This window comes from Camelina sativa, chromosome 12, assembly GCF_030686135.1.
Source record: "Camelina sativa cultivar CO46 ecotype springtype chromosome 12, ASM3068613v1".
Classification (NCBI taxonomy): Eukaryota; Viridiplantae; Streptophyta; class Magnoliopsida; order Brassicales; family Brassicaceae; genus Camelina; species Camelina sativa.
Genome location: NC_141891.1, coordinates 29,153,592 through 29,164,876, shown reverse-complemented (window position 1 = coordinate 29,164,876; position 11,285 = coordinate 29,153,592). Strand labels below are relative to the sequence as shown.

At 35.1% G+C, this 11,285-nt stretch overlaps 1 protein-coding gene and 1 long non-coding RNA gene across 3 annotated transcripts; one reads left to right on the top strand and one right to left on the bottom strand.

Moving 5' to 3' along the window:
* Positions 1 to 4,786: 4,786 nt before the first annotated feature.
* On the top strand, positions 4,787 to 5,571 carry LOC147931037 (uncharacterized). The gene is made up of 2 exons (XR_015574088.1): positions 4,787 to 4,989; positions 5,304 to 5,571. It is a non-coding gene; the product is annotated as an uncharacterized LOC147931037 (long non-coding RNA).
* A 1,498-nt stretch (positions 5,572 to 7,069) lies between these two features.
* LOC104732579 (tyrosine aminotransferase) lies at positions 7,070 to 9,529 on the bottom strand. 2 transcript variants are annotated; one of them, XM_087477932.1, is made up of 8 exons: positions 9,294 to 9,404; positions 9,067 to 9,213; positions 8,433 to 8,772; positions 8,051 to 8,269; positions 7,894 to 7,953; positions 7,633 to 7,788; positions 7,460 to 7,553; positions 7,070 to 7,374 (listed from the first exon to the last, which is right to left on the bottom strand). In XM_087477932.1, the coding sequence occupies exons 3-8, from the start codon at positions 8,616 to 8,618 to the stop codon at positions 7,259 to 7,261; spliced, it is 831 nt and encodes a 276-aa protein (XP_087334058.1). In that variant the 5' UTR covers positions 8,619 to 8,772; positions 9,067 to 9,213; positions 9,294 to 9,404; the 3' UTR covers positions 7,070 to 7,258. The 2 variants fall into 2 exon arrangements, with proteins under 2 accessions (XP_087334058.1, XP_010450440.2); XM_010452138.3 differs by having other exon boundaries at positions 9,067 to 9,529.
* Positions 9,530 to 11,285: the final 1,756 nt, after the last annotated feature.

The window sequence follows — 11,285 nt, the reverse complement described above, 5'->3', positions numbered from 1 at the left end:
TGCAACAAGGCAAAAGCCTTAGTATTTGAAAATCATAAAGATTATGAGGAGCCAAGTGAATGCTGGAGATGAAGAAGCTTTCCAAAAACATCACCAAACGGGGGTATAAGTATAAAGTGAGACCTTGGAGACAAGATAACCAAGGAAAGGAGGATTCCAATAAAGATATCGACGTGATGGTAATCACAAGGCAACGAGTCCTATGTCAAGGAGTATCGACATCACAAAGAGAGGAGGAGAAGGCATGAGAATTCGGGGACGAATTCTTATAAGGGGGGGGGGAGAATATAATGACCCTCACCAAGGGCAAAAATCCCAAAATAAAAATTCAAGGAAATGACTCGGGAAAGACTTAAAAAGGAAGAATATGTAAAACAAAGAAGAACGACCGGAGGAAGTCCGGGGAAATATTCGTGAGTCGGAAAATGGCCGAGCCAAGACTGGAGTGACCGGAGGTGCGATCGAGACCTCAAGACCAATCAAATATTAACAGTTTATGCAGAAACGGCATCTGCGGAAGAGTCGGGTAAAGTACCAGGGAAGAATACCGAGACGTCCAAGAGTTGTCCGGGTAATGTCCGAGAAAAGATCAAGATGACCAAGGAAAATCGAGAAGTTCGGGGATGGTCGAGAAAATTGTCCGAGAGGCCGAGAGAAGCTGTCTGAGTATTGTCGAGAGGACCGATACTGTCCGGGAAATGCCGAGAGGAGCGTCCGAGCGAGACCGAGAGTTGACGAGAAGTGTCAAGAAACGTCGGACGAGAGACGGGTTTTGACGAGAAATGTCGGGCGAAGGATCGAGTGTTTCTGGACGCGGGAAATTATTTTATTTCCCTAAGTATTTTTCGACCAATCAAAATCCATGTATTCTCATGCACTAATAAATTTGAGATAGTGGAATTTTTGTCGAAAATTTATTGGGGGTGAGATACATGCTCAACATGCAAGCAAGGAGCTTGCCACTTGTCCAAACGCACTAAGGAATGAAGAGGAGTGATCGACTCTATAAATAGAGGACTTGGGGAATCATTTGCTCACTTTGCTCAAATCCTAAAATTTTCTTAAGTCCTTAAACTCTCTCTTTTTCCACTAAAAATCGAGGGAGAGACCGAGAGAGAAATCGAGAGAGAGATCGAGAAGAGAGATAATTGACGTTTGCGTCAAGAGAAGATCGAGAAGAGAAGGTTTTGCGTCGAGAGAGAAAGAAAAGTAAGGGATCATCGAGAGAGAAAACTATCGAGAAGAAGAAGGAGTTTCTGTTGAAGAACCCATCGAGAATAGACGGGGATCGAGTCAAAGAGATCACCGAGAAAATACGGTGATAGTGTCGAGGGAGATCATCGAGGGAAGACAACGGCTGTGTCGAAGAAGAAAGATCGAGAGGAGAAGCGGTTTGCGATCGGGAGAAAACCAAGAAGCGAGAAGCGGTTTTGATCGAGTAAAGATGAGAGCGAGACGGTGGTTGCGGTTGAAGAAACGGGAAGCCGTTTGACGCGAAGGTTGTCTGATCGAGTGGTGCGGTGAAGTCCAGTAATCATCGACGTGTGAAAGGTGAGTTATGCGGTAATGCATGTAGGCTAGATGCATGTAGAATCGGTTAAAATTGGATGCATGCATAATATGGTAGGATTCATACTAGTGAAATGTTTAAATGCACATCTAACATGAATCACCATGCGAATGAATTTGGATCATTTTAAGTAAGATGAACACTTAAAATTTGGTTAAGAGGATTGCATGCATGATTAAATTGGTAAAGTTCATTTGAATTATTATCGCATAAATTCGTGTGAGGTTAGCTTAAAGGCTTAAACGAATTTTAAAGGATTCAAATTGGTTAACTCAAATGAACTTGCATGCCAAATTGGACTTAGAGGATTTAAGAGTTTAAATCAAATGCCCTTGCATGCGTAATTTGGACTTAAAATTTAAAACGGTTAAATCATTTTGGTAGCATGCATATTAGAACTTCCTGCATTAATTTTACTTAAGTTGCTTAATATAGGTTGCATGCATGTAGAATAATCTTAAGTTGCTTGATTTTTGTTTCTTGCTCCTTGTTGATTATTGCATGTCGTATTCTTGCTTGATTTCATGCTAGTGTGCTTGATTTATCATTGCTCGAATTATTGTTGTGTGCTTTATTTTAGCTTAGCCTCCTGAATTTGTTTCTCGAGTCTTAGCTAGAATAGTGTGTCGATCTTCTGTTCCAAATGCGGTTGTCTCGCGAGAGTTTTCGATTACCACTCACGCGAGACACTATCACGGCTAGCTAGCTACTAGCGTGACCGCTACATGACTATGTAGCAAACATGTGGGCTCATGCCGGTTGCCTTTGTGGTTTCGGCATGGGGAAAGGTATGGAACGGAACAGATTATCGAGGGTCCTTAGGTGAAAAGAGTCTAGGGTATTTCAAGTGATCCTTGTAGTATTCTAAATGTCTTTCAAGCGCTACATGAACCGGTCGGGAAGTCTGCAGCTTCCGTCCCTCGACCGGATCACCTCGGTGCAATTCCTATCATGGCGTTCCGTGGCCGTCCGATGGCCTTCGTGGTCATAGAACGGTTCGGGGGCGTTACACTCGTGGAGTTAGTGCATCAGCTGAAACCGTGGCTGAAGAGATTTTGGCTGTTAAAGAAGCTGTTAAGGCTAAGTTAGAAGCTACTGGATAGAAGAACAAGGATTCTGCTGATAAACGTCGAAGACTCAAAATTTTCAAAAGAAGGTGACGAAGTGATGGTGTTCCTCCATAAAGAGAGATTTCCAGTTGGTACCTATAGCAAGATGAAGCCTCGCAAGTATGGCCCGTTCAAGGTGTTACGAAATATCAATGACAATGCTTATGTTGTGGATCTCCTAGAATCGATGAACATTTCCAGTACTTTTAATGTCGCTGACATTTATGAGTACCATGAAGATGGAGTTCTGTATCCAGAAGAGAACTTGGGGACAACTTCTTCGGAGGTGGAGGAGACTGACGTATGAGGAATTTAGTGAATTTAACTTTTCTTTTGATATTTACTTATGTTAGTTTTCTATTTCTGTTTAGAGTTTTCTATTTTATGTTTTGGGTTTCTTCTCTATATATAGAGAGAGCCTAGGTTATTGGCAAGATATTTTTTTATTCTAATTAATAAAAGCAGAGAGAAATCCACGCTTAAGAACTTGATTTCTAACTAGGCTTAGCGCTTGCTATTCCTAGAGTTTCCGACTGCATCAATCTCCATGAAATTCACAAAGACGAAGACGAAAACGAAAACAACGTTAGATCATGTATCATGCTTAAAGCTAAACTCACCAGCCTAAACGATGATGTAGGTTATCAAGTCGATAATATATCCACTATCTTTCACTGTGATGGTTTATTGTTATGCATCACTAACGTTGACAAGATGAACATTAGGCTTGTGGTTTGGAACCCTTATATAGGTTGATCAAACCCAGAAAAACTTACCAGTTATTGGACAAGTATGCTCTGGGATAAGAGGAGAAGAAGAAGAGCAACTCGCTTCGTACCCACCAGATCTTGAGATTCAATACTAAAGATATTTGGAACCACTGAATCTATGAGTTTGAAATCTACAATTTTAACTCTGATTCATGGAAGGTTTTAGTTTCAGTCCAGACTGGGATATATTTTTTTGAACAATTCTTAGGTTCATCCTTAAGATGAACCCCTTTGTTCACTTCTCTTTAATTAAACCAATAAGAATGTGACATGTCATAATACATTTAAGAACTTATTTATTCACTTCTTTATAAAATAAGAAAACAAAATCTGTATACATTATTATAAAATTAAAAACTTAAGCCGCTCTTTTATAAACCCAAACCGGTATATAATTTTATTCTGATTGTAAAATCTAAATCTTATTTCTGATTGTAAAATCTAAATCTTAACCATCTCATTTGTAAACCCAAACCGACATATAATTCCGTTCTAATTATAAAATCTAAACACTAACAATCTCATTCGTAAACCCAAACCGACATATAATTTATTTTAATTGTAAAATCTAAACCTTAACCACTTTATTTGTAAATCCAAACCGACATATAATTTTGTTTTAATTATAAAATCTAAACTCTAATCATCTTATTTGTAAATCCAAACCGACACATAATTTCGTTCTAATTGTAAAAACTAAATTAAGCCAATATTTAAACTTTCTTAATTAAAAGTATATATAATTTGTTTCCTTAATTTGTTTTGCTTTTTTTTTTTTTTTAAATTTAAATAAAATAATGTATAAAAGATTCTGATTGGTTGAAGAGGAAATAGTGAACAACAAAGTTCACCCTAGGAGTAAACCCAAGTACTTTTCCTCCAAGTATAGTACGTTAGGGTGGTGGCTACAGTGAAAAATTATTGTGTGAAGAAGAATTTGAGTTAAGATAATAAAAACGATAATTACAGAAAGTATATATGTATATGATTTTATATTGAGTATTTTTGTCATCGGTTGGATTAAAATTCATAATTTTGTTTGATGGAAGTATATATGTATATGATTTTATATTGAGTATTTTTGTAAAAATTATAGTAAATAACAGGGTTTTTTTTTTGTCCTTTTCAAAACACTAAGGGCAAGCCCATCAAAGGATTTAACAAGTATCTTACAAGTTTGCTAATAATAAAACAGAATATATATAATGCAAAAAGCTTAATTTTACTAAGCATCGATTGTTATATAAGATGTTTTAGATTCATTTAGAAACCCATGTGTGTCAACTTTTGATTGGCTGGTAGAAAAATATATATATATATATATATTTCTCTCTGTCGTCTCTCTCGTCCTCTCTCTTTCTCGTCTCTCTTTTTTTTTGTTAAATTAATTGTGAAAGCAGTTGATTCTGAATTTTTGTACCACCTCAAAGAAAAAATAAAAAACAGAGGATAGTCTCTCTTTCGTCTCTCAAATTGATCGATGGCAAAAGCTTTGGAGAAGAAGCGAAGAATTGAGAGGTGAAATAATCGAAAAAGCTGGGTAATGATTTCTTTGATTTCACTTCTAGATCGACATGAATTCGAGTTTTATGTGAGAAGAAATTAGGGTTCTACAAATTGGAATTAATGCTAGTAAAATTTATGATGATAGTTGTTTGGGAATTTGAAATTGATCTGTTTGTTTGAATACTTTGCATTGAATACTTTGTTTGATGATAAGAAACCTTGTTTCTGATTTAGAATAAGAATCTGATTCTTTTGTAAGTGTTTGATGAATGTTAATATATGTGTGTGTTGATGTGAAATCAATACTTAATTGTGGTCTCCTCCGTTCTTGTGTATATCCTTTACCAGGTTGGTTCAGGCTCAATGTCAAGAACTATTGCTACTACTAGTGAGCGTTCGTTTAGCAATTATGCACCTCAAGTTGATCAGACCAAAGACAATCTTGTTTATGACATATTGATTGATTATTTTGGTTCTCACTTGTTCTCAAAGTCTGAGATTGTTAGGTTGGCTAGTCTTTTTGTTTCCGTTGAAAGTATGAACAATACTTGATTGCAGCAAAACAATACTTGATGCTTGAAAATATGTTAATATAATCCCTCCCTCATTTTTTCCATTTGATTGCAGCAGAACAATACTTGATGCTTGAAAGTGTTTTTTGTATCGTTCTTGGTCTTGACAGGTAAGGTAAAATTTTCTCAAAATGTTTGAGATTAGTCATTTTTTCCTTGAGCAACAGGTCAAGGCCTTTCCAAGTATAAAACATATGCAAGATCACCCTACTGAAACAGCTAAGAACTTTATGATTGATGGGCATTGCGGTTCTGTTTCTTTCCTCTGTTTTTGGTTGTGTTTGAGACTTCAAATCTACATGATGTGAATAGGCTCAATTCTCCCAAGTGAGGCCAGTTGCAATGCCGCCATCTGTTGGTTCCTGCATGCCAATGTATCCTCGGGTGGTCCTGGTATTGGACAACAAATGTTCTATGGTCAGGCCCCTCTTAACATGATTCCTCCCCAAGTAATTCATCATGTTTGCTCTACTTTAAGTAGCTGTGTGCAATTTTGCACAAAGATATTTGGTTTATGGGACTTTAAAGTAATGTAGTGGTCACAGCTCACCATATATGTAGCTACTTTTCCATAAACTAATGAAGATCTTTGATGCTGCGGGAAATTCATTTGAGCTCTCTATGATTGCATTGGAGCTTATGTGAAGAACAAGAAAAATCAGAATCAGGCAAACAAATCTCTTTTAATCAAGAACAAAAAAATTTATTTAAAAACTCCAAATTTAACAACCTTCAATGGACTCATGAAATAATAAAATTTCTTAATAAGTTCTTAATTTTACTTTTTTCTAAAATTTAGAATAAAATATGTTTTAACAAACTTTGGTTAAAACCTTTGATGGCAATGCCCTAAAACCTAGTGGTGATTGGAGTATTTCATTCATCAATTTTGTCTCTCATGTTATTTTATTTATTTTCATAAATCAGCGAAAAAGATAATCGGTATTAGTGAATTAGTGATTTTCTCTTGATCGGACCTTAGTCGGGCTAACACCTAGCGACATGCATTCATTTTCATTGTTTTTCATGTCTAATGCATTTCTCCCTCATAAATAGCACTTAATAACATTCTTCTCGATCTATTTTATCATGCATGCACGCACCGCATATAGCACCAATTTAAGCCTTCGCCTCTAAAAGCTCCGCTAGCTCATTGCCGACAAATGTCTTAGACAGATACAACTGATGTGTTTATCACATTTTGTCTCAATTCTATCTTTTGTAAAGGAAAACAAAGGAGATATATAAGACTGCGAGCCAACTAAAAGTTGCTAATTCTTAGTGACATCAGCCAATAATATTAAACATATAAGCCTCGGTGAAATTTAAAGTACCTAGCTAGTATAGGAATCGAACCCATGACTTCGACGTGAAAAGACTGATGTCAGAACCACTGGACGAAAGGAATCAAAAGGCCCATTCTTTATATACCTCAGCTCCAAGAATAGAAGTGGTTGTAGATTCACTTATGGATCCATGGATCCTCCAAAGGAACTGGACATGACTAATTTTTCGCAATAGGGGATCCGACTCGAGCAAGAATTGACCAAACCTTGCTTTGACTGTAAATAATGCAAGATAACTAATGATCATGTTGCTGTTTGTTGGCACTATTGTATCATTGTTTGTGCAAATTTATTACAAATCCAACAATATTATTGTGCAATAAGCCTCTAAGCAAAATCTAATTTGCTTTAGCTTTGGAAAATGAGAGGGTCTCAGTTCTCATGGCTACTTCTTGGAGTGTCTTTTCGAAAAGTTCTTTAGCCTTGAAAGTCCTTCTTTGAGGAGCTCGAACTCAACTGCAAAGCTGATACGTAGCCAGTTATCAAGCCCAACAGCTCGACCTGCAAGAACAGCATCGATTCTCTATTAGTAATTCAACAGCTCATAATTGTCAAGAAAGCTCGTTAAGAAAAACCATAATATCACCTGGTAAGATGATTATAGGTTCCTCTTTAGCCAGCTTGGAGCAGAAGTCCAAATCATCACTGATATCTTCGAGAAACGAAAGGTTTAACTTCACCTGTACATCAAAGGGATTAGCCTATGAGCTTGATCTTGAGCTTTGCATATAAGTTATTTGATTCTTATCGATTCATTACCAACGTGAACATTGACCCCTCGGGTTTGCAAGGGCAAGTGATGCAAGGTATTTTCATAAGCTCCTCGTAATAAATCTCAGCACATTTTCTAACCATTTCGAGTTTTGATGAGAAGAATTCTTCCTTTGTATTCCCAATGATATCAGGCATTGCACCCTGGCTCGGACCAAACATTAAAATTTTATTACTTTTCTTGACAGAAACATGCATGTATTATACTTACCGGCCATGATTCAACATTAACGCATCCCATCAACATACCTGAATGAACGTTGCAGGATCCGTCGACATGTTGAGGACATTGGTAAGACTCTGAACAAACTAAATGATAAACAAAATAGAGATTGATCACAAATACATTCTTCAGATGATATTAGCTAAGTCAACAAAACGTAACTCAATCGTTAAAGCAACAAACCCCAGAATCTTTCATGATGCTATGAGGGTCAAGAGTCACCATCCAGCCAAGTCTCCAGCCAGGTACGAACCATCTTTTAGATATGGCACCTAACACAACTACAGGCACTATCTCTGCAAACTCTGCCATGGACACAAATGGTTTGTCCCCAAAGGCAAGATGGTCATAGACTTCGTCTGCGATCACAAGTATTCCAAGCTTGGAAGCCGTCTCCGCAATCTTCATCCACCATATAAACAACAAAAAGACATTTCCATAACAAATTCAAAACAACTAAACCGAGAGAGAGAGAGAGAGAGAGAGAGAGAGAGAGAGAGAGAGCCCAAGTTGATGATTTAAAGTGTTTCTACAGAACCACTAATATTATAAAGCAAGTGTGCACCTTTTGAAGATGTTGGCGAGAGAACACGTTTCCACATGGATTGCAAGGGTTGATAACAACAATAGCAACGGTTTTGTCATCCGCAAGAGCTTCAACTCCATGAAGATCAACATCCCAACCATTTTCTGGTAGGAGATCAAAATAACGAACCTCAAGTTGGCAGAACGCCGCTCGGGAATCATACATCGGGTAAGAAGGCCTAGGCAGCAGGATTTTGGCACCTGGAGTTGCGAGCGCGGATATCAAAATCTCAACGGCTTGCAAACAACCAGCTGTGATATGGACATCTTTTGGAGATATCTGGTAAGAGAGATCACGGGAGAGGTACTCTGCAACAGCCCTATTAAAAGATTGGGAACAGAAACAACCAAATCATTAATTCTTTCTCAAAACCTTTATAAGTTTATACGTATTCTGATTATACAATATATTACAAATGTGAAACAAGCATGAAAACATTGCGAATGTGATCTAAATACAGATGTAAATTGAAATCATGCATGTAAGGATCTCATTGATTTAACCATTTATTGTCTTTGAGTATTCATGAAGCAAGAACAGAGACCCTTAGAGATACTAACAAAAAAAAAAAAAAACAAAGGACAAGAAAGAAGAAGAGAAAAAGCAAACTTACTTCCTAGCGACAGGAATACCGGAAGAAGAGGAATAGTTGTTAAACTTGGTGGAGCGAACAGCATCGCAGATGGCTTCAACAGCGGCTTGGTCGGTACGAAAGCTCGGGAGCGGAGAAGGATCGCCCTGTCCGAGGGGGATGACAGGCCTGTTGTCGCGACCATCGAGATTACTGATTAAGTTGTTAAGATAATCACGAATGGTAAATGAGCTTGATCGTTCGACTACCTCGTTAGCTCCGAAGTTCCATCGCTTGACTTCCTTGTTATCTCCCATTTTCGTTCTTCAGCAGAAGCGAGACAGAACTGAAACTAACTATTAAGTTGTGTGATTGTCAATGATTTTGTGAGTGGGACTGGTGTGGCTGTCGTTAGTAAACAATTTCTTTTACTAATGACATGAGCGAAAACGCCAAACTAATCTCATCTTAAATTCTTAATTTAAGGATACATAACGTCTTCCTTAGAATTTTTTTTTTCTTTTTCTTTTTAATACAGCCTAGTTTTGTATGTGCTAAACTTGATTGAATATACATAAACGATTTCTTTAAAATTTTTTATTTTATGTATTCAGATTGGGTTTAAAAAAAAAATCAAGAACATATTTAAGTTTAAAATTAACCGTTTTATGTGTATTCAATTCAAGTTTAGACTAGAATAAGATGAGTTAATAATCTTAATGTATTTTTTTATAAATTTATATAAATTTTAAATAAATAGAGCATATCTTGTTTTAAGTTCTATATTGTTCTTTTCATTCTGTCATGAAAATATGTTTATGTATGTCCATTTAGTATAACCGATTATTACTTTGTCAATTCGGTGGATATATCCAGACTTTTTAATCTTATTTTGTATATTTTTTTATTTTGTTAAATTTGTTAATATTGTAGAAAACCTAATGAATTTGGTTAAATGATTAGGTATAAAAAATGATTTGTTTAGAGATTTGTTAAGATGCGCATCCATTTGTAAGGAAATGTTTATATATTTATTGTATTACGAATAATAACTTTAAATTGTGGTATTTATTTAAATGATAAAGATTTATTATATAAATCTTACAAATACAATGTTATATTAGTAAATGTATTTCCATTTTAAGAAAACAGACTAGATCAGGATCCGTGCTAGAGCACGCGTTAAAATTATTTTTATTTAAAATATATTTTATATAATTAATTTATATGACGGTTTAACATTGTAAACAGAGAAACAATTGTCATTTTTTTTTTGGTATGAATATGAGAGATGTATTTTGGTAAATGGAGATCTGAATGATTTATATTAATAACTTGGAAGGGTGTTAGGTAAGATATTATTTTCAACTGCACAATAAAATCTTGGAAATCATGAATATATGTGATTAATTGCCAAGATTTTATTCCTTTTTACGCTTAACAGTATATTTTTATGTCTAACAGTATAAAAATATATGGAATAATCAAGATTTTTTCTTTAAGAGGATTATTTGGGATATTCTTAAGTGTAATCATATAGCACACAAATTGACCAATTAAATCTATAACCTTTTTTTTGTAACCAACCTATATTTAATCTATAACCTATTTTGTAACCAACTTATAAAAATTATAAAGTCTATCAAAAAAGTTTGTGTACTTCCGTTTTATTATATAGGTGATTTAAGGATACGTAACGTCTTCCTTAGAATTTTTCTTTTCCTTTTTTTTAATACAGCGTAGTTTTGTGAGGGCTAAACTTGATTGAATATACATAAATGATTTCTTTAGAATTTAAATGTTTTTGATTTTAAGTATTCATGTTGGGTTTTAAAAAAAAACATATTTAAGTTTAAAATTAATCGTTTTATGTGTATTCAATTCAAGTTTAGAATAGAATAGGATCCGTGGTAGAGACCGAGTTAATAATCTTAATGTATTTTTATAAATTTATATAAATTTTAAATAAATATAGCATATATTGTTTTAAGTTCTATGTTGTTCTTTTTATTCTGTCATGAAAATATGTTTATGTATGTCGATTTGGTATAACCGATTATTACTTTGTTAATCAGTGGATATATCCAAATTTTTTAACTTTATTTTGTATATTTTTTTTATCTTGTTAAATTTGTTAATATGGAAAACGTAAGGAATTTGGTTAAATGATTAGGTATAAAAAATGATTTGTTTAGAGATTTGTTAAGATGTGCATCCATTTGTAAGGAAATGTATATATATTATTGTATTTCGAATAATAA

Bases quoted from the DNA above. Each gene is read 5' to 3' on its own strand.
- LOC104732579 (XM_010452138.3), bottom strand. From the start codon at position 9,341: ATGGGAGATAACAAGGAAGTCAAGCGATGGAACTTCGGAGCTAACGAG. The intron at 8,773-9,066 runs GTAAGTTTGCTT...ATCTTTTAATAG, and splicing joins GGTATTCCTGTCGCTAGGAA to GGCTGTTGCAGAGTACCTCT. The intron at 7,954-8,050 runs GTTTGTTGCTTT...TTTATCATTTAG, and splicing joins GCATCATGAAAGATTCTGGG to TTTGTTCAGAGTCTTACCAA.